General features: G+C 42.7%; 1 protein-coding gene and 1 long non-coding RNA gene across 4 annotated transcripts in view; one reads left to right on the top strand and one right to left on the bottom strand.

Annotated features, from left to right (window-relative positions):
• Positions 1-2,546: 2,546 nt before the first annotated feature.
• Positions 2,547-4,693, bottom strand: LOC131698734 (uncharacterized). The gene is made up of 3 exons (XR_009307741.1): positions 4,565-4,693; positions 3,835-4,053; positions 2,547-2,996 (listed from the first exon to the last, which is right to left on the bottom strand). It is a non-coding gene; the product is annotated as an uncharacterized LOC131698734 (long non-coding RNA).
• LOC117424152 (ankyrin repeat and fibronectin type-III domain-containing protein 1) overlaps positions 3,379-21,803 on the top strand; it is a 127,301-nt gene continuing 108,876 nt past the window's right edge. Inside the window, exons 1-3 of one of the 3 annotated variants that reach the window (XM_058992307.1) lie at positions 3,379-3,545; positions 7,151-7,264; positions 8,366-8,512. In XM_058992307.1, the coding sequence (XP_058848290.1) occupies positions 7,164-7,264; positions 8,366-8,512 (248 nt within the window). In that variant the 5' untranslated portion in view covers positions 3,379-3,545; positions 7,151-7,163. Of the gene's footprint in view, positions 3,546-5,305; positions 5,869-6,015; positions 6,081-7,150; positions 7,265-8,365; positions 8,513-21,803 lie in introns of those variants that run through there. The other 2 variants (XM_058992306.1, XM_058992305.1) reach the window with 2 other exon arrangements.

Below are 21,803 nucleotides of genomic sequence, written 5' to 3'. Positions count from 1 at the left end.
TGTCTAGTCAAAGGAACAGGGAAGAACACAGTTGCTTCAGTTTGCCAGAGAGCCTCTTTTAAGTCAGCGGGCGTTTCTCTGGATGCTGCGTAGGATGCCTGCTTTCACAGAAGCGCCTTTTAGAAAAGCTGAATGCAGACTGTGGGAGCTCTCAGCCCAGTGTGGAATTATTGCACAGATCATTGTCGCGGGTGACCCTTGACTGCACTGAGAACGATCGCCGGTCACTAGATGTTCTTTTGCAGAGAATAGCTGTATCCAGTCACTATGCTGAGCTCCAGCGTTTGCCAGGTTATTTTTCATGTCGCTTCTGTGTAATCTCCTAAAGATGTAGCCCATGAATATGAGTAGATGTTGCTACTCATATTCAGTAGGGAAATGCCATCTAATAATAATATCAATATTGTGTTTCCCTGTCCTTTTAATTGAAGCTAACACTAATATATAGCTGCGCTCTCCTAGCGTGCAGGGGCAGGAGGCGGGGTTTCCCGTTTGTATCCACCTCTGACCCTTGTTCACTAAACCTCTTAAAACAGATAATCAGCCCGTCCTCACATACAGTTTTGAAGAATGGCGTGGTCTGTCCCACAATTGCAGTGGCAACCTTAATATCATAATACTGCTAGCATGAACGACTGGATGGGAAATTAGATTTTTATTTCCCCCCCCCTGAACCTCATGGAGATTATTAGGTATATCATAGAACTGAAGACAACTTTCCATGCTTTATTTTCAGGAGGACGTTATCTTTTGCAGCCTGTCTGCCAAACCTCTGAGATGACTCTGTATGTTCCAGGAGTGGATACTCTCCACATGGAACAGGTTCACTTTTCGTGCTTCATCTACATCAAGCATGATATTTACATTCACAGGCCAGGAAATGAGGTAGTGCGCTGAAGCACTCCGGAGAGCCCGGGGGGGAAGCAGTGAACTGGATGACATTTCCTCACAGCCCTGTGTATTTTATAGCCGTCTGCTTGCTCACAGTGAAATCAGGTTCGCTCCTCAAACTCTTCCCACACTTTTTCTTGTTTCGCTGACTTATAATATAACCACTGACCTGTTTAAGAACTGGAGCATCAGCCAGATGTTTCCTGAGCGAAAGACAACTTTTGTTTCCTTTTAGCAGATCATCCGTAGGAGGCATCGTCCTTTATACTTGAGAACTTCTGATAGCTCTCTAAGCACAGCTGCCACTAATACCTCTCTCTTCCACTGGAGAACCGAGCCACGCCGGAGCCATGCTGAGCTAGCCTGGTGCGGCTCAGGAGGAGCCTGGTAGTGTTTCCACTGCAGAGCCCAAACCGTGCCACTGATGTCACACACAATGAACGTGTTGAGTCCCATGTAGATGATGCGGTATAAAGAGCCGCCGGTTTGAGTTGAGAATGGCGGATCCTGAGGATATGGTTGCATTTTTCTTCGTTTTCGTTCTTCATATATTACTGAATTCAACTGAAACGCAACAGCGGGCTGATTACGCAAAGAGGAGAAGAATGCTTCTGCAGCGTTTCAGTTTGATTCTTGCTCGGCTTGACACAGCCAGTAGAAACCCTCAGTTCAAATGCGTGATCGCAGCCTGACACTTTCAAGGAACAGCCGAGTTTTGAAGCTAATTTTCTGCCTAGTTAATTCTCCCTTGACAAGCCTTATTTTTCAAATATCTCCAACACTGCACCTTGTGTTTTACAGGACACAAACGGGACATATCCACAACCATAAAACCCTCAATGGTAGAATATTTAGCAATACTAAAATGGCCTCCTCTCATTCGTACATTTTCTTATGTTCTTAAACTTAGTACAAAATCTTTGATAAACGTTTAGTCTTTCTTGGTATTCACTTATCTTTTTTGCTCTATCATACCGTTTATCCTTCGGTGGGTTTTGTGATTGCAAAATATGCCCCCCACCCTGCCTTCTATTTGGGAAGGGAGGACAACTGCCTGTGGCTGTGATGGGGGGCTTTAATGTGGTTTAAGGCACAATGTGCCCCCTGCAATCTAGTTTGCTGTGGTATTGAAAACCTTCAATAATACTGTTTGCTAACATGCCTGCCTGTACTCTGCCTCTGTCTTGCTGCTGTTACCATGGGGACTGGGTTCATGTACCCAGGAGTGTGGAGGACAGCTGCCTCTCCATTGATTATCGTGTGGAGGCAGGAACGAGATGCTTTAATGTTCTGTACTGCGCACCACACGCATTCTCCTCCCATCGCTAACGGCATTCACATGCATTCACTCCATTCACAGGTGAGGCACAGTGGCACAAGGGGTTTCGGTTGTGTCATCAGTATGTGCTACAGCATGCCTTCAGTCTGCAGAGTTTACAGCCTCGCTCTGCTATATGGGGTTGAAAGGTCACAAAATCACATGACTGCCGCCCCAAACCCAGAACCAAACAGACATTGCAAAACAACACAGGGCTGCGAGGAAGATGAGAGACGGTCGGACAGAGCAACAGAGACACATGGAAAAGAAATCTGACGGTAGTTAATTATGAGGCTTGATGTTTAATTAAAGACTTTCTTAATGACTGTTTCCAAAGTTTGATATGACAACATTATTGACAACATTCTTTTAAAGACGTAGCTCCCTACAGGTAAAACAATTGTTTTTACAGCAATTGTTACTATTATAAGACTATGCTGAATCTATTAGCTCTTTCAAAATGATGATCTGCTTGCTCCCTCTAGTGCCAACTCAACAGCTGTTTCAACTTCTGTCCTGTATTGTATAACAACGGGGAGTGTTACTGGAATGTGTTTTTCCATTTGTTAGCATCGTCAGGGGTTTCTGCTAACATGTTAAACAGAATCTCCCACTTCGTTTCCAGCTGTGTCCTCTGGTCCTGGCTTCTGTACTGCGATTAAAGCATGTCAACTCTTTTTAATAGTTTAAAGACTTCAGTCATGTCCCCCCAGCTCTCTGTTCCAGGCTAAATAGATTCAGTTCTTGCAGCCTGTCCTTGTAGCTCAGTTCTTTAAGCCCTGGGAATCTACAGTATATGAATAAAATAGCTTTAGTTATTAGTTTAATTTTATGCTAGTGACCAAACAGCATTGTTTTTACTTTAAAACAGTTTAGAAAAACGGTATAAAAACAATATGAAAAAAAAATGCTAAAAATAAATTGTAATGTTATAATAACGAGCTTTGAAAATAAAGAAAGGAATCAGACGGGTTATACGTGCACGGGTTCCATTGTCAGGCTGTGGCTCACTGCCATTGTGACTGCAAATATGTCGACAAGTAAGTGTAAACGCACAGGTTTAACAATTCAAGAAAAACTTGAAATAGCTGAGAAGCTGGAAGAAGATAGGCCTGTTAAACAACTTTCAGTGCAACATGGCATTGGTGAACAGACGGTTCGTGATTTCCAAATAAAGCAGGAAGAGTTGATTTCATACAAGATTCTTCAAGCAGTTTGTCGAAGAGGAAATAAAAGGAATTGACCTCAACCCCGGTTGTCTCTCTTCTTCACGTCGCTCTATAGCTTTCTTCTTATATAGTGCCTTTCATAGTGGATCAGAAAGCGCTGTACAGAGGTAAGCTGTGAACTGTGCATTACTTACAATAGGGCAATGATTTAACATCTCGTCCGCAGGATGGAGCACAAGAAGGTTAAGTGACTTGCTCAGGGTCACACACAGTGAGTAAGTCAGTGGCGGGATTTGAACCGGTGACCTTCTGGTTACAAGCCCTGGACTTTAACCACTGGACCACACTGCCTCCTAAATATAATACAGGATGTATTTGTTTGCCACACACAATAACTTGTACCTCACCTTGTAAGTAAATTAAATCACGGTTCTTTTCAATATTTTACATACATACCATTTGCATTTATCTTTGCATGTGTTGCTTAAAACCCAACACATGACCCTTTATACAAGCGGTCCACTTGCTCAGACACGTGTTAGCTCTCCGAGCTGTGGGGATTACAGACCCATCCGTATTTCCTGGACTCGAGTTCACTGCCTTCGTCACAGTGACACCTGCTACCTCGACGTTACACTTTGCTTTCAGCGCTCCACAGCTTCTAGAAGTCTGCAACTAACCGTAGGAAAATGGATTAACTGGCTGTAAATAATGCAGTCTGGGCAGTTTCTGGACTTACACTGCCATCTAGTGTTTCAACACGGCTTTACAGAACAATGCGTGTAACGTGTGTTATCCAGGAGAAATCGAATGGCTTATATTGCATAGATAATTCGACAGTCTTTCTATATGCATAGTTTTGTTGTATGACTTAAATGTACTGTTTTGTGCTTTTGTGGTTATTTTAAACACGGTTTTATTGTTGTTATTACTCTACAGCCTGGATGGGGTTAAAATGACGCCTGATGTGTTAGATTTGAAAAAGGTCAGTTGAACGTTTACTGAACATAACACGAACATTTCAAATATGTAACACATCCTAAAATCTGAGAGCAAAACGGCCGGATTAGCTATTTTAAAACTGGAATTCATATTTATCATCAGAATAAATGCATATATATTTGATCAATTTTATCGAAAAATACCAATATTTTATAAATAAGTCACATTATAATATTAAACATACCTGAAGTAACTGTTTCGGCTTCTTTTTAAAAATATATATATATAAATTGACAAAACTTGTCCATCCACCAGAGTTAAAGAAATGTTCTCCCACCCTGTCGCCATTAACGCAAACTACCTCTTCACAGTGTTCGCCTGCAATATGAGCTGTAGTGTAAAACTCAACATGATTGTGTGGGGCGCTATAGCTTTAAGGGGGGACGGGTCTATGTTTCATGTCTTCTGTAATTCAATCCTTGCTGGATATCTTGACTATGGCATTTTAAAATATACCATATGTCTCATTATTCAGATGCTACTTTGTTAGACTGATGACTAATGTGGCAAACTCCCCACCCCACATAAACACATTCTCCCCGCCCCCCAGCTTAATATTTTTTTAAAACCCAGATAATGTCTTTTTCCATATTTAAAAAGACTGTTTACCTTATAAGGCAGAATCAGCTCAGAAAGTGATCAAACCAAAACGATAACCAAAGACGTCATCTACATTTCTGTTGTTTTCAGAGTTTGAATGTGTCGTGTATCATTATAACCTCCTCTCGCTGCACGCCAACAGCATGTCACACCCAAAGAGAGCGCACGCAACGTACGGCGGTATACAGACACCAATGCATTCTTTGTGACTGTAGAACTCTGAACCAATTAAAACGCCATCCAGACCCTAAAGTAGTTAACTATTCCATTTTAAATGTTAAACCTGGGGTGGAATCGACCTCCAGGACCGTGATTCGACACCCTGGCTTTCAACTGACCACAGAGCTATGCATCATTTAAAAATGAAAACTATTTTAAACATATAGCTCGGATTTAAAGTAAAGGTTGGATCGGCAGTAAAGGCTTCAAAAGAGAAGCCCGTTTTGGAAATAAGACGAGTTAACATGAAGATATTGGATATGGTTTTGTTATCTCAAGTCTGGGGCGTTTTAATTGGTATGTTGCATACTATTTTTTTTTAGTGGAATTATTTCCTGTGCAATGGTTATCTCGTTCCAAACAAACCCTTTTGAAAGATAGATGCAGACCAAAAGTACGTCCTGTAATTCCAAGCCTTATACAGTATAATCAAGTTGCAGAAAAGTAACATAAAACTACAAAACGTACAACACATCTGCGGCAGGATTCCAGCGCACACGCTTTATGGGTTAGCGGTTCTGTTTTTCAAGGACTAAGTATTTTGTCGTTCGACCCATCTCTTACCCGTCTTTACAAGATAAGCTAATTATTGATAACCCTTGGGGGTTGGGGGGAATTTAAATTTGCACATTCTTCTTACAGAGAAGAGCTGGACCGGATTAAACAATGGTAAGTGAGGGGGTTCATGCATTTGTTTTTATAAGAACGTTTTGCAATACAAAGCCTAACTCGTAGAAGCTTGAATACTTCTTTAAACGCTTTTATATATAAAGTAAAGATTTCCAGAACTCTTTTCCAACAAAAGTGCCCTGTCTGTGCGCCCAGCTGTTTTGAATGCCGTTACATCTGATGTGTCAGTCTGCCTTTAGGAGACAAAGAAGGTAAAATGTTTTTTTTCCCTCTCTCTCTCTCTCTCTCTCTCTCTCTCTCTCTACTTACTCTAATCTCTGCTTGTTCTTCCTCGGAGCATTTTGCTGTCTGTTGCAGTTGGTTGTTGCTGCTTCGGGTTAAAGTAAAAAAGCCTTTGTAATTTGTTGAATTAGTAAAGGGAAATGCTTTGTGTTCGTCTCCTACGGGTCTGTTATGAAACAAAAAAACTATTTTTTTTTAGCTCAGCAACTAAATACGTGAATGCAGCATCTTATGTCTGCCCCTTTATACTTTTGGTAACATTTCTAAAAGGATATGGAGACCGGCACATGCAGGGTGGTTGCAAGTTACAAGGATTAATTGCTGGGTAGGCGACAGCGTCGATTTTCCTGTTGCGCGTACTTTTCTATTTAACTTAGATGCGCGTCCACGATGATGATGACGCCTAACTGTTTGTCTTCCACTGTTTCGCTTCCACGGTTTCCTCCTGGGTGTTTCTCCCGGGCCTTTGAGCCAAAACATTAGCCACGTGGAGAACTGAACCGCAACGAAGGAGCTTGGCATTAATGTAGCCGGGTATTTAACGAGCTGTGAAATTAGTTTGCCAGCTGGGAGACTAATAATGTTCATGTCATTTGGAATAACACTACAGGAGTCTTACTGCATTTTTAAGGAATTTATATATAAAAATTGAGACCTTATATTTGCTGGTAAAATATTTAAAGATTTTTTTTTTCAATTTCGGGGTCTTCAAGGTTGTTGATATAAATGGCGGTTATTTATAAACTAAAACAAAACGTTTGCAGGTAGTAGTTTAACATGTTTTTATTTTTTATTTTTTTACTGTGTGTTTAACAAAACACATCTGAGCTTGCTACCTGTACACTGTGGCTAATGAAGCTCGCAGTAAAACCTGGAATGCGTGAAACTGCTATGCAGTAGGAGTCTTACTTCCATTCCTGCTTATATACTTCAATCTAGAGTCTAGACTCCTACTGCTTAAACTGAGATATGAGGTGATCAACTAAAGAATTGCCCTGCTCAAGTATTTGACTGAGATGTTGTCATTCTTTCCACACAGTGAGAGAGCAGAGATGTCCCTGGACAGAGAGCAGGAGGCATTTTCAGGGCAAGAGCGGACAGCACCCTGTGCATTTGCACTGAAAGGAAACCAGGCAGCAGCTGAGGATGACAGGTATTTATAATGCAGTATATTCATTCATAGGTAACATCATTTCGAAATGACACAAACTGTGTATTTGTGTAAGCTGTGCCTGACACCCATCACTGCTTAGTTAAGCGTGGCATTAAAACCTGTGATGTACAGTGAGCTTGGCAAGTTCTTTGTTGGAAGCAAATATTGTCCTGTATGTATATAGTTAATAATAGTGAAAGCATTGCATTTAAAATGAAACATAAAATGACAACGTGTGCAGCTTTTCCTTTTTGGATAGTATAACTGGTCTGTTTTTTTCATAAAGTTTGTTTAAAACTTGATTACATTTTACAATTGATTATTGTAATGCACATTTTTCTGGGGTGCCATAAAGTGTGGTGGTATCCTGCTTGCAGCTTGTTCAGAATACCGCTGCTAGAATTCTGACTAAAACCAGGAAAAGTGTCTCCCTGTGCAGTATAGAATTGATTTTAAGATTTTGCTGTTAACTTACAAGGCCCTGAATGGATTAGCACCTAGTTATTTGCAGGAGTTACTGACCCCGTATCTTCCGAACCGCACTCTGAGATCACAGGATGCGGGGCTGCTGGTTATTCCTAGGGTCAACAAAAGCAAAACAGGAGGTAGGAGGGAGGGCTTTTTCTTGTAGAGCTCCTAAATTATGGAATGCTCTACCGTTGTTTCAGGGAAGCTGGGACCATTTTCAAGTCAAGACTAAAAACGCACTTTTATAAAATGGCTTTCTAATCTTAGTGGATTTTAATGTATCTTTAAAATTGCCGCTTTTGTATTATGTGTATTCTGCTATTTAAATCTGTTATTTAAATGGTCTGATTATGGCAGTTGTATGTGTGACATGCTATACAAATGTGTTGCGGTTTGTTCTTTTTTTCTGCTATGTACTGTACAGTTAGCGATACTTTTGTATAAAAAGCGCTATATAAATGCAATAAATAAATAAATAAATAAATATTACAATATTGTTACGGTTTTAATGCCCCAGTACATTTTTTCAAAAGCAAATGGGTGCTGGAACTCAAGGTTTCTGTTCCTTGGTCCAGTGAGAGAGCTGGGGCATGATGTTTTTAGTTTTATGACACAGTTGTCTGTGTTTTGCAGTGTTCTGGAAATGCTAAGCTGCGCTAAGTTTTCTGATCTGGAAGCTTGGTTGTGCATGCCTTCCACACTGCTGCCCAGAGCTCTGGAATCAGCCGGGGAGATGATCCAGACACAGGGAGCAGCACAATGCCACGACCAAAGAATAAGGTATCTTCAAGTAAACTTCCTCGTTGAACACACAGTGTAGGAAGTTTAGTGCACAGCCCTCAACACACCACTTGCCGCTCCCTATAACTAGTAACCTGTAAGTCACAGGTGTCCAATCACAGTCCTGGAGGGCTGTTCCTTTCCAGGGTTAACATGGTAAAGTGATTTAATGAAACTGCTGCAGGATCTGAGTGCAGGTTTAATTGGTTCAACAGGGATGGAACAAAGACACACGTGGAAGAGCTGACTTTGGCCATCCCTGCTTCAAATCCTGGCTCAGCCACTGACTCATTGTGTGTGACCCAGAGCGTCATTGAGCAGTGTGGATAGCTGGGTGACTGCTCCAGTAGCACATGCATCCACTGCTCAAACTACACAGCATTCAGTCAACCAAGTGGGGTTGGGACTGGTGCAGTCGTCATGTTCTCTGGCTCATTGGGCTGCATGAGTGACAGTGCTGCAAGTACTCCAGTTTGCATCTCCTGCACAGTACACAGTTAAGGATTGCTGGTCCCACGAACCAAAGGCAGCCTTTTCAGGCACTAACCAGCGCAGTAGCTACACTGTACTTGTGTTGCATTACTTCATACTTGTAACAAAATGATAGGATCTGGAAAATAGCTGAAGGAAAACTAGAAGAGACTAAGTCAAGCAGACAAACATTTCAGCTAAGCTAAAACGTGTGTTTAATTGACCTGGTTTCTTTTAGTTTTACCTTAAATGTTTGTAATATATGGAGGCCCAGCCTCACAACCACATAATTGTGTGCTAAGTGCATGTAGTAAATATTAGTAAATTGTAACTGCAATGGGCCTGTATTTCCAAATGTATCCACAATCACAAAGTTTTGTGGTCCAGGGGTTAAAAAAAGGACTTGTAACCAGGAGGTCCCCGGTTCAAATCCCTGCTCACTCACTGACTCACTGTGTGAACCTTAACCTCCTTGTGGTCTGTCTTTCGGGTGAGACGTTGTTGTAAGTGACTGCAGCTGATGCATATTTCACACACCCTAGTCTCTGTAAGTTGCCTTGGATAAAGGCGTCTGCTAAAATAAACTAATTATAATTGAAAACATTTTATTGTTTTAAAAATGTTTTAAATATAGACTCCTCACGAATACCTTCAAATATAACTGAAAGCACACATATGCATACTATTATGCATAGTAATATAAACTTTATTTTTCAAAAGCAATAGGCAAAACAAATGTGCAGACACTTCCTGAGACACAATTGAAAACATGCATGGCCTAGTAATATAATGTTTGATTGAGGCTCGGATTAATCGCTTGGTTTTTGCATCTCCTCATCACACTATGGAGCTTGCTTCAGTTAGCTCTCAGAAGCTAAGCAAGGGTGTGCTTGGTTAGGACTTGAATGGGAGGCTTCCACTGACAGTCAGGTGCTGCAGAGTGGTAGCCCAGCAGAGGGCGCTCTCTGCTCACTCTCAACCAGAGCTCTCCTAGTGCTGCAGCATGATGTTTGTACAGGAGATGCCGTGCTGCTTGTTGTTCCTTTTGCAGAGGTTGTGGTCCTGTCTGCTCTGTGTCAATTAAAGTTCCCATTAACATCTTTCCAGGAAGGGCAGAGGTTTGTGTCATGGGTAACTTCCAATAGAAGTCAATCAAATTCTGGCCTTGCCAAATTCCTGTTTCAGTTACCCAAGAGATAGTATCTTAGTTAAATATCTTAACATACTGTGCAACCATGCACTGGCCATTTTAATGGTCACGCTTTTCCTTTGTGAATCTTAAGAGGTAATGCAGCTCATCAGAAAAACACACACTTATCAGCAAAAATCACCAAGTTGTTTTTCTAAAGTTAGAAAACATCTAAAATTGGATAAATTCAGACCTGTTTAGGGTTAGAAGATGATGCAGGTTTGCAATTTCATCATTGTGCTCGTTGTCGATAAATCTCATGAATACACATTTAAAATGTATTTTCGCACACGATATATCACACACACACACACACACACACGTTGTATTGCATCTGCTAGTAGCTAGCAACAAGCAGGGTTATTGCAATCTCTTAAACTGAAAAGAAAAATACCCAAGGCAGGCTTGTAGAGTATTTTTAGTGCCACGCCCCCCCCCCCCCCCCTTCCCCCCGACTAGCTTGTTCCTATGAATGAGATGGTTATGAAGACAAGCACAATGGAGGAATTCTCCATCACCCCCTGCTAAGCCAGACTGGAACAGCACCAGTCAACTAAAATAAAGTAAGTGGACTTGAAAACACAAATTTGCTTGACATGAAGTAGACTAGTTATAAATCTTTATCTGGGCAACAGAAGTTTAATTATGTATTTAGCAAGCGGCTGCCGTTGGCCAGAAAGGAGAGCTTTGAGGTGCATTCTGTAAACCTTCTGACGGCTAATGTGGGCTTTATTGAGAAACGGTTTTAACTCTTAAAGATGCAGTGAGCTACGATTTCAAAATAAATACAACATCTCTTAGTTTAGCTTTCAGTGGATGTATTGAACTGTGTGGCATTCACCTGTCCCACAGTGTCTGTAAATCAGGATGACTCAGGATGTGTAAAGTGGAGTTGTAACTGACTTCTATAGAAAGCCTGGGGGAATGTTTATGGGGCGGACCAGCATGGGGGGAATGCTGGTCTGTAGAGTGTTCAAAATGAAAAGTTACACGTGCAGCAGTGAAGAGGCTATTGAAGGGAATGGATTTTAAAACTTATCAGTGGCAAAGTAAGCTACTGCATTACATACAGGTACTGTCATACAATAATAATACTAATATCTTTTTATATAGCGCCTTTCATAGTGGACCACCATCACAAAGTGCTTTACAGAGGTAGGCTGTGAACTGTGCATTATATGCAGAGTCACTTACAATAGGACAATACTTATATTATTTCTGTCAGGTTGACATACTTCACAGAAACAAAACAGAAGTACTGTAGTTTGAGAACAGCCGGCATTTATTTGCTTTGGCCAAACTATAAAACTATGCTCTTCATTTTTTATTTTTTTTGTCCAATAGATGGCAATGTTGTAAAGTAGAAAGCTAGTGAAAGAAAACCTAATAGAAACTCTCGTCATTTATTATCTCGGCACAGGGTGAGACTGAATGTCTGCTGTGCGTTGTTTTCAACAGCATCCCTTCAAGTCTACTTTGCTACAGTACAGCTGAAGTGTAGGAAAGAATTGAGTTAAACAAAGTAGTTTAAAAACAGTTGACTCAAGTCAGCTGCCCACAGTGAGCGGGCAAGATGGGACTGGGGCCGAGGATCAATCTACCTTCTTTATTATTATTATTATTATTATTTATTTCTTAGCAGACGCCCTTATCCAGGGCGACTTACAATCGCAAGCAAATACAAATACATTCAAGTGTTACAATATAAGTCATACAATAAGAACAAGAAATACAATAATTCTCAAGTGTGACAAACCACAATTCAATAATACAGCAGATAATAGTGAAAGTTACATCAGGATATGATTAAGTAGTGATAGTTACATCAGGATATGATTAAGTACAAAATACTACAGATTAAACACTTGGGAGATTTACAATATTCTGAGGTACAGGATTAAATGCAGTAAAATAGGGGGCAGATAAGAGCAAAATAAAGCATATTTAAATGAAGGGTGATAGTGTCCCAGGATACAACAGAGGAGTTCTACAGGTGCTGTTTGAAGAGGTGAGTCTTAAGGAGGCGCCGGAATGTGGTCAGGGACTGGGCAGTCCTGACATCTGTAGGAAGGTCGTTCCACCACTGCGGAGCAAGGGTGGAGAAGGAGCGGGCTCGGGAGGCAGGGGAGCGTAGCGGAGGTAGAGCCAGTCTTCTAGTGCAGGTGGAGCGGAGAGGTCGAGTGGGGGTGTAGGGAGAGATGAGGGTCTGGAGGTAGCTGGGTGCAGTCTGATCAAGGCATCTGTAGGCTAGTACAAGAGTCTTGAACTGGATGCGAGCGGTGATCGGGAGCCAGTGGAGCGAGCGGAGTAGTGGAGTAGCGTGGGCGAAGCGAGGTAGAGAGAACACCAGGCGAGCAGCAGAGTTCTGGATGAGCTGGAGCGGACGGGTGGCAGACGCAGGGAGGCCAGCCAGGAGGGAGTTGCAGTAGTCTAGGCGGGAGAGTACCAGGGCCTGGACCAGGAGCTGGGTAGCATAGTTGGTGAGGAAGGGTCGGATTCTTCGGATGTTGCTCAGGAAGAATCTGCAAGTGCGTGCCAGAGTGGAGATGTGCTGGGAATAAGAGAGGCAGGGGTCCAGGGTGACTCCAAGGTTTTTAGCTGAGGAAGAGGGAGAGAGTGTGGTAGATTCCAGAGGAACAGAGATAGAGAGATCAGAGGAGGGGGAGGAGGAGGGAAAGAAAAGGAGGTCAGATTTAGAGAGGTTGAGTTTGAGGTGATGCGAGTGCATCCAGGAGGAAATAGCAGACAGACAGGTAGAGATACGGGAGGAGATGGTGGAGTCAGAGGTGGGGAAGGAGAGGAAAATCTGAGCATCATCAGCATAGAAATGGTATGAGAAACCATAGGATGCGATGAGGGGGCCCAGGGAGCGGGTGTAGAGAGAGAACAGGAGAGGACCCAAGACTGACCCTTGGGGGACTCCAGTCAAGAGAGGGTGAGGTGTGGAGGTTGCTCCACGCCAGGTTACCTGGTAAGTGCGGTTGGAGAGGTAGGAGGAGAACCAGGCCAGAGCAGTGCCAGAGATCCCCAGGTCAGCAAGAGATGATAGTAGAATAGAGTGATCAACAGTGTCAAAGGCAGCAGAGAGGTCGAGGAGAATTAGGACAGAGGAGAGAGAGGCAGCTCGGGCACACTTAAGTGAGTTGGTGACAGAGAGAAGGGCGGTTTCAGTGGAGTGAGCAGAGCGGAAGCCAGATTGGAGAGGGTCAAGCAGAGAGTGGTTGGACAGGAAAGCAGAGAGCTGGCGGTGTACAGTCCGCTCGAGGGTTTTGGAGAGGAAGGGTAGGAGGGAGACAGGACGGTAGCTCTGGAGGGAGGTGGGGTCGAGGGTAGGTTTTTTGAGGAGGGGAGTGATAGAGGCTTTTTTGAAGGCAGAGGGGAAGATGCCAGAAAGTAGAGAGGTGTTGAGGAGGGAGGAGATGAAGGGGAGTAGAGCAGGAGCAGCAGCTTGAAAGAGGTGAGTGGGGAGGGGGTCCAAGGCACACGTGGTGGGTTTGTGACCCTGGAGCAGGGAGGAGAGGTCAGAGTCTGAGAGGGGCAAGAAGGTGGAGAGGGAGGGCGAGTTAGTAGGGGATGTAGTGGGTGTAGGGGTTGGAGCAGGAGGGGGTGCGGGGGAGGGAGAGGTGTTAAAGAGTTTGCGGATATCTGAGATTTTAGAAGAGAAGAAGGAGGCAAAGTCGTCAGGGGAGATAGAGGAGGGAGGAGGAGGGGGGGGGAGGGTTTAGGAGGGAGGAGAAGGTAGAGAATAGTTTACGTGGGTTGTTAGTGGAGGCTTGGATTACAGATTGGAAATAAGCACATTTAGCAGAGGAGAGAGTAGAGGAGAAGGAGGAGAGAAGAGTGCGGTAAAGGTCTAGGGCAGCAGGGAGTTTGGTTCTCTTCCATTTCTTTTCAGCAGATCGCAGTGTGATTCTTGCCGAGCGGAGCACAGAGGAGAGCCAGGGATGGGGAGGGGAGGGGCGAGCGGGTCGGGAGGTGAGGGGACAGAGGGAGTCGAGGGAGGAGGTGAGTGAGGAGAAGAGGGTGGAGGTAGCAGAGTCTACGGAGAGTTGTGAAAAGGAGTCGATAGGAGGGAGGTGAGAGAGAGCAGTGGAGGCAAGGACAGAGGGGGAGAGAGAGCGGAGGTTACGGCGAGAGGTGACAGTGGGGGTAGGAGGAGCAGGGAGAGGGGGGAGAGACAGAGAAAAAGAGATGAAATAGTGATCAGAGAGGTCCAGGGGGGTGACAGAGAGGTTGGAGGGGCAGCAGGCCCTGGAGAAGGTGAGGTCCAGTTGACGGCCAGCTTTGTGGGTAGGAGGGGACGGAGAGAGACAGAAGTCGAAGGAGTGAAGGAGAGGGAGGAATCCAGCAGAGTGGCTGGGGTTGGAGAGATGGATGTTGAAGTCACCCAACAGGACAGTCGGGGTAGACAGAGAGGGGAGGGAGGAGAGTAGATAGTCGAGTTCATCCAGAAAGTGAGTGAGAGGCCCAGGGGGGCGGTACAAAACAATGAGCAGGAGTTGACAGGGAGAGGTTAGTTGGACTGCATGAAATTCAAAGGTAGTGACAGAGAGGGAGGTGAGATCAGAGGGGACAGAAAAGAGTAAGGAGGGAGAGAGGAGAAGACCCGTCCCACCTCCCCGTCCGGTGAGACGCGGGGTATGGGACAGGACGTAGAGAGAGGACAGGGCAGCAGGAGTAACAGTGTTATCAGGGGACAGCCAGGTTTCAGTGAGAGCAAGGAAATCGAGCGAGAGGTGGGAGGCAAAGGCAGAGATGAAATCAGCTTTGTTAGCAGAAGAGTGACAGTTCCAGAGTGCACCAGAGAGTGTGCGGGAGGGGGGGAGAGGCAGAGAAATGAGGTTAGAGGGGTTGGAGGAGCAGTAGCGGAGGGAGGGCAGAGGACGAGGACGGGAGGACAGAACAGGGATGTGAGAGACAGTCATAGCAGGACAAGCAAGACAAAAGGCACAGTAGGAGCAGTGGGGTGGAGGATACAGACCTGACTAGTAGATGGCTTCTTCCAGAGCGCTGGGAGGTTTGGATCTATTGGAACAGCGTCTCAGCGCAGGCCTCCCCTCGCTGGACTCCCACAGCTAGACTCCCGGCTCTTTTGTTGAGGCTCTTCTGTTGGCTGGCGCTTCGTGCTGGCGCTAAAATAAGCTGTTTGAATAAATGTTGTTACCCCTGCTTGGCAAAAGAACCAACTCAACTGTGTGGAAACCAATCAAATAGCAAAATCAACTGCTAATCAATTTAGCCACTCACCTGGTACTAATCACACACAAACTCAGCCAATTCAAACACCACCTTACAATGTCACCAAATGTAGTGGTTACAATTACAAAAAGCAGGAACTTATCTATCTGCCTCTCTCCCTGGTTCCCTGAAGACTGAACTAATTACCAGATGCCCACTCTTAAATAACTCCCTTCACTTAGCAAGGGAACTAGCTGCTAACTGCTCTGGAGACAATAGTTTCACACACTTTGATGGGATCACACAACTGCAGGAGCTGTGTGGAGACCAATTCAAATGCAAACTGCTCTAATCAAGTTAACCCACCCTGATTCAAATTTACAAATTACAAATTAAGTACTCAAAATAAGCACACTGCCTGGGATAAAATCACACACTCCTCCCCAATTAGAAACACCAGGTAATACTATATAGTTAATGGAAAAATTACTAGGAGCAGGATCAAATACCTATCTTGCCTAAAAATAACATTGAGGACAGGTTTCCACTGTAGAATAGGTCTGACTATTACTGCAGGTAGAAACAAGTAATTTAATTGTGGGCTCTGAGCCTGGCAGTGCTGGGCAGTGGAAACTAAAGAGCCAGCATGTGTTCAGCTCAGGTCCAAATCAAACCACTGTGGGAAGGGGACGGGTGTCGCTGTTTGTGCTTCACCTACCGTTAGAAAAGTTTGTACAGTCATTTTACAGTTTTACCACACTTTCCCATTGTTATACTATTTGTCACAGTTTACAAGGATGGAAATCAGACTCCTGTTGCATAGCAGTTTCACCCATTCCAGGTTTTTATACGGACTTGATTAGCCACAGTGTATAGGTATCAAGCTCAGGTGTGTCTTATTAAACTCCTAGTAAAACCAGAAATGGATCAAACTGCTATGTAAAAAACTGCTATTCCTGGCTTACCATGGTTTGCTATGGTTTTTTTTAAAAAAATGCTTTATACTACCTTTCTGATTTAAGATGTCTGTTTAAAATGAGAAAGCGTGGCTGCAGGTATTCATTTGCAGTAACGTTGTAATGGTGAGTGTGCGCTGCGTAATAGCGGGGGATCGCAAAAGACACCGCTTCAGATTTGAACCCCCAAATACATCCTTATTCCCAGCTTGTCATGGTGGTGTAAACATGCTGAACTGTGTGATTGACAGAGAAATATTGTTTATGAAATAGGAGCGGAGTACGATGTAAAGTGATAGACACAGGTGGTGACAGACCCAACAAATTGGCCATGTAGAACTCAGACACACGGTGTTTCTGGTTTAAAGTAATACCACAGACACGAATAGCCTTGATGATTTAAGAGGCCATCCCTTCGTTCCTTCATTCCTGCACTTCATTTTTATACAGGTATCAAAAACAAAACCAATGTTAAGAAACTCTTTATACAGAAACCGATACGGCAAGCAGGTGAGGATTCCTTGACACTGGTATGCTCACACCACCATGAGGTGAGCTACGACTAATCAATAAACCTGTTAGAGCCTCATCAGAATAATACGACCAGCTGGCTTGTACAAATACCCGAAGTGCAGCTTCCTTTGCAGTTCATGTTCCCAGGCTTTGTTCTCAAACATCATGAAAAGTTTATACTGAAGCCTTTCTCATTTACTGATATTTGCCATCGGTACTGTGTATCTGGATGTGAGTTTCGCCGATGCGGTCTAAAAATAACATTGATAGATTAATTCATTCAGTTAACAGATTTTTCTCAGACGCTAGGATTCGCAGTACTAACCCTAGTCGTAGAAAGCTAGGCGTATAATCTCTTTCCATGTAAAATTGAATTTGTTGCATTGTAATCTACTCCTATTTTGGGGTTTATAATATAATAATATTAACATTGCCCTCGACCGCTACCTGCACCATCTCCCCATCCCAGAACCCCACCCATTGAACCCACAGCTTTGGGGGTTTCTTATCCCATTAAGTACCAAATGCATTTCTTTGAAAAAAATCTGAACACACGCTGTATTTATGTAATTTGATACATTACACTAAGACTTAACTTTTGCGGTTAACACAATTAGAGTAAGTTATTATAACAAAATAATGGGTAGATGTCATTAAAAAAAATGACAAAGTAATCTGTCCTCAAATGAGGACAATAGTACTTAATGGTCCTGAAACGAAACCCATTGTATGAAACCATCACTGCGGCAGAATCTGTTTTTTAAATGAAAAATGGCTTGCTAAGAATAGTTTGAAGCGCCATCAAGAGAAAGGCCAAGGGAGCTATAAAGAAAGAGAAAAAAAAGGACTGACCCCAGCCCCCCTTTTTTTTCAGGAAGGAAAGTTCCTAAAGAAGCACAAAAAAAGTTTTTTTGGGCAAAATAAACAGCATTCTTTAAAATGTAGTTTCCTTTACGTACAGTATGATGTAGAGTTACAGATCCGCTGAGGAGTCTTGAGGACCGACAGGAAGGCCACAAGCAGGCCTTTTTGCTTTTTTTGGTTTCTGGGGTCTCAGTAGGCAAGACGTAATCTGTGACTCAAACTATAGCTAAGTTCTCACAACAATTAACTTAGTTTGTAAATCACTATTTTAGCATGAAAAGACTCCCGGGGATATTTTTTGACTCTGAAGGCTGCAGCGGTGAGCATCTTGAGTTGGATTTACTGAAATGCTGTAAGGTAACTTTCACGTTTCTTTTTGATTTGTATGAGTGGTTTTATTGATGCATTGGCAAGAATGATAGGCACTGGCCTGGACTAGCCTGTTTGCTCCATTGATGACAACAGTTTGTGCTAGTTAGTTTGCCACACATACATACATGCATTATCAAAGTGTTTATTATCAGCCTATTCTTCTGGCTGCAATAAGTTTATACATTTTGCAAAAGACAGACGTTCAGAAAGGAAAAATTTATGTTGACCGCAACCTTTATTTTTCTTGTAAGATTTCTTGAGCAGCCAGAAGAGAACCATTTTTTTTCACTATTAAAAACCAAATGCATGGTCTAAATCCACATTTTATTTTTTTTGGAACAGTTACCGGTATCCACGGCACTAAAATACCACAGAGATGTGCTTAACCGATTAGCACAGCTGTCAACACTTCCCTCTCGTCGGTGTTGCCTAGCAGGATAAAGGTATGTGGTTTGCTCTGTCTCAGTGGAGACGCAGCTACAGAATGTGAGGTTTCGTAAAACTGAAAAAGACAAGTGTGCAAAGAAAGACAATTCAAATATTTGTGTATGGAATTCCTGCAGACCAGAGAGAATAACCTCCGCCAGTGAAGAAGCTCTCTCTCTCTCTCTCTCTCTCTCTCTCTCTCTCTCTCTCTCTCTCTCTCTCTCTCTCTCTCTCCCTCCCCTCTCTCCTTCTGTCTCTCTATTCTCACAAATGTTAAAGTATCTTAACAGTGTCTATGTATATGCTGTGTTTGCTCATTTATTGATGTCAAATTGAGCTATCGCTACGGTAAATACCACCAGCTTCCATCCTTTCAGATGAACGTGCAGCTCCCTTCATCATGCATGCCGCTGTTCCAATAGGAGACTTTTTGGTGGTATAATTTTATTTGGCTATCAAAGGGTAGTTGGTGCAAAAACCAGTGCCATATCAGAGGTGGAAATAAGACTCCTGTTGCGTTGCAGTTGGAGCCATTCAATGTTTCAATGAGCGCTCACTCAGGCCCACCTGAGCTGTTTGTGTTTCCCTGCCCCTGATTCTGCTGTGGGAGTCTGAAAAGTTTCATTTAAGTGACAGCTTTTCAAGCAGTTCAGCTAAGCCAGGAGAGTTTGTCCTCTGGTTTGCTGGGGATGGTATGCCCTGTTAAATAAGCTTTTTGCTTTATATTGTCTCTTCAGCGATTCCTGCTTCACTTGTCTTTAAGGTATATGATCCACAGGCTTCCTACCATCATTACATCATAGAAAAAAAATACTTTTGTTTAGAAAGACAGAAAACTAAGTGCAGAAAGTCCATTGTCCATTAAATGGTGGTATGGTGACTGACATTCAGCAATGACCGTTGCCTAATTGCATGAAACACAGTTTAAGTGGGGGCTGCCTCAGGTTTTCTTAACCAGGTGTCGGTTTCTACCTCAGAACAAAAGGAAGCTCCGATACGTTTCTTTCTAGTGTTTCAGAAAAGCCCATCTCGTGGGCTAATGATTTGATTTCACTGTGTTGTTTGACTTCCCCGCTCCTCCTGGGAGCTATAAATGCAGCACTCTGCATTTCCCTGGCATGTCTTGGTGTGCTGTGGAGGTGGTTTTATTTATGCAGGGATAACAACGGAATGATTGTCCTGGGTTTGCAGATAGATGTCGGGGCTCATTCAGACAAGCTGCCTGTAAATGTATCCGTACGGTTTCAAAACAGTGTTTTAAGGGTTCACAGACGCATTTAACCTATGCCTTTAAAAACAAAACCAAAGTCTTAAAATAGCTTTCTGTAGCTCCTATTTAAAAAAATAAATCAAATCAAATCAAATTCTGTTAATTGTGAGACGAGTTTGATTCCTCCCCCCATACCTACACATGGGCCATCGGCGTCAGCTTTTTTAAAAATAAAATCAGGTTTACAAAGCTTAACACGACCGGACTTAATAAAAAAGAAACACACAAACCAAAGGGCTGTAATACGAAAAGAAGTGCAATAAAACCCACTATAGGAATCTCTACATGGGATTTAAAAGAAAGAGGGCTAGTTAACAAACCAGATTAAGAAATATGTGTTTGTCTCTTATTCCAATGTGCGTATAATGTTACACATGCGGTAGTGAGCTGAATACTACTTGCACTGAGAAATGTAATTTAGAGATTGAATGCAAAATACTGTATTTCTGTTATGTCAAAAATGCAATACAGGAATGTATTGGGAAAATTGTTTTAGTTACAAGGTATTCATATTCATCCATGTCACTTTGAAACACTCAATCAGAAATGTAAGGTAAAACTAAGCCAAGCAGACATGCCTCGGCTCGCTGCATCCACAACACCCTGACTCTCAGACTCCACCGAGCACACTCTGCAGAGCTGGCCCATCATTTAAAACCATTCTTACTTTTACTGTGCATAGTTTTCAAATTCCCAATGCAGTTCCACATTCCTGCAGCGTTTCTTTTAATTCCTTGCCAGATTATAATTTTTTTTTTACAATAAAAGAAAAATCTATTTCTTGGCCTCGGTTTGCATTTGAAATGGGTTATTTAGATTGGTAATATGCAGGTCTAATTAGCTTGAGAAAGTGATATACTTCGGGCTCCTGGACTGGTGGGTTTCTTCACTGGGTATCATATGACCCAGGGTGCCGCACTGTCTGCTAGTGGTAACAAAATAAAGGTTCTGTGTGGAATTTTTTTTTCATGATTACTTGTATAAATGTTAGTGCGCTTCAGGGATATGACAACAACAAACACTCTCTGTTACAAAGGGCGTCGGAATTCACATAGCATATATTAATCATCTGAGCAGTGTTTATAGTGTGGGATACAGTTTAAAAGCTGACTCGACACAGTATATATCCATGGAAGCTTTTTATCTAGATATACTGCATCTCCTCTGCATATTTTGAACCAACAGTTTTCCTAAAATTCTTGATCTGTTGAGGCCTATAACCAGTAAATACAGCAGCTACAGTACTGTGTATGCAAAAGCTGTTTGATTAAAATTAGAAACCTCTGTTTTAACTCTATAGGGTGTAAGGGCATGTTTTTAAAAGGAAGCATACTGTTTAATTGTAAGACTGAGCTAGAAGAGAAAAGGACACACACAGAGTACAAACAATACTCACATGCCTGCTTGCAAGTCTTTTTCTTCCATTTCAAAGTGTTAGATAAGAAAAGGCCAATTTACTTTTCCCCCGCGTTGTGATAATTGGATGTTTGCTCGCTTTGATTTCATGTGGTCTGTCTTGCAGTGAAATGTCAGGCTATTTTGTGCGCCGTGTTTGCTACAGAACACAATAAAGACTCTTGATGGGGAACTAAATATTCATGACTGGTCAGGACTCTAAAAAGAAAAGTTATTGTATCATGTAAAGAAATACCCTGCCTTACCTGTGATTGTGTTACAGATTTGGCATTTTTAAAGTTACAATTACTAAAGTCAGGGATTATTTAGAGAGCACTGACCACTGAATCATTCTCAAACAACACGTTCTGACTAAACTACCACAAACACCTTAGCCTTCTGCCATTTCAGGTTGATTACACCACTGTTTAAAAGAACAACTGCCTTTTACAAGTCCTTAGCATGCAAGAGATGCATAAATAAACTGGAGCTCTTGCATGTTGGCTCGTGCGGTGTCTCCTGAAGAAAATGATGTTCAGTTTAGAGAAACTTGTGGAATTCTTTCTCCGACGGCAGAAAAGAAAGCGGGGATCCTACCGGAAGGGGTCCTGGAAAAGCCGGAGTTACACTGTGACAGAGATCAGGTACATTGATATA

Source organism: Acipenser ruthenus, chromosome 19 (genome assembly GCF_902713425.1).
Source record: "Acipenser ruthenus chromosome 19, fAciRut3.2 maternal haplotype, whole genome shotgun sequence".
In the NCBI taxonomy this organism is placed as follows: domain Eukaryota; kingdom Metazoa; phylum Chordata; class Actinopteri; order Acipenseriformes; family Acipenseridae; genus Acipenser; species Acipenser ruthenus.
The sequence above is the reverse complement of the archived record's forward strand: the minus strand, read 5'-3'. Positions and strand labels throughout refer to the sequence as shown.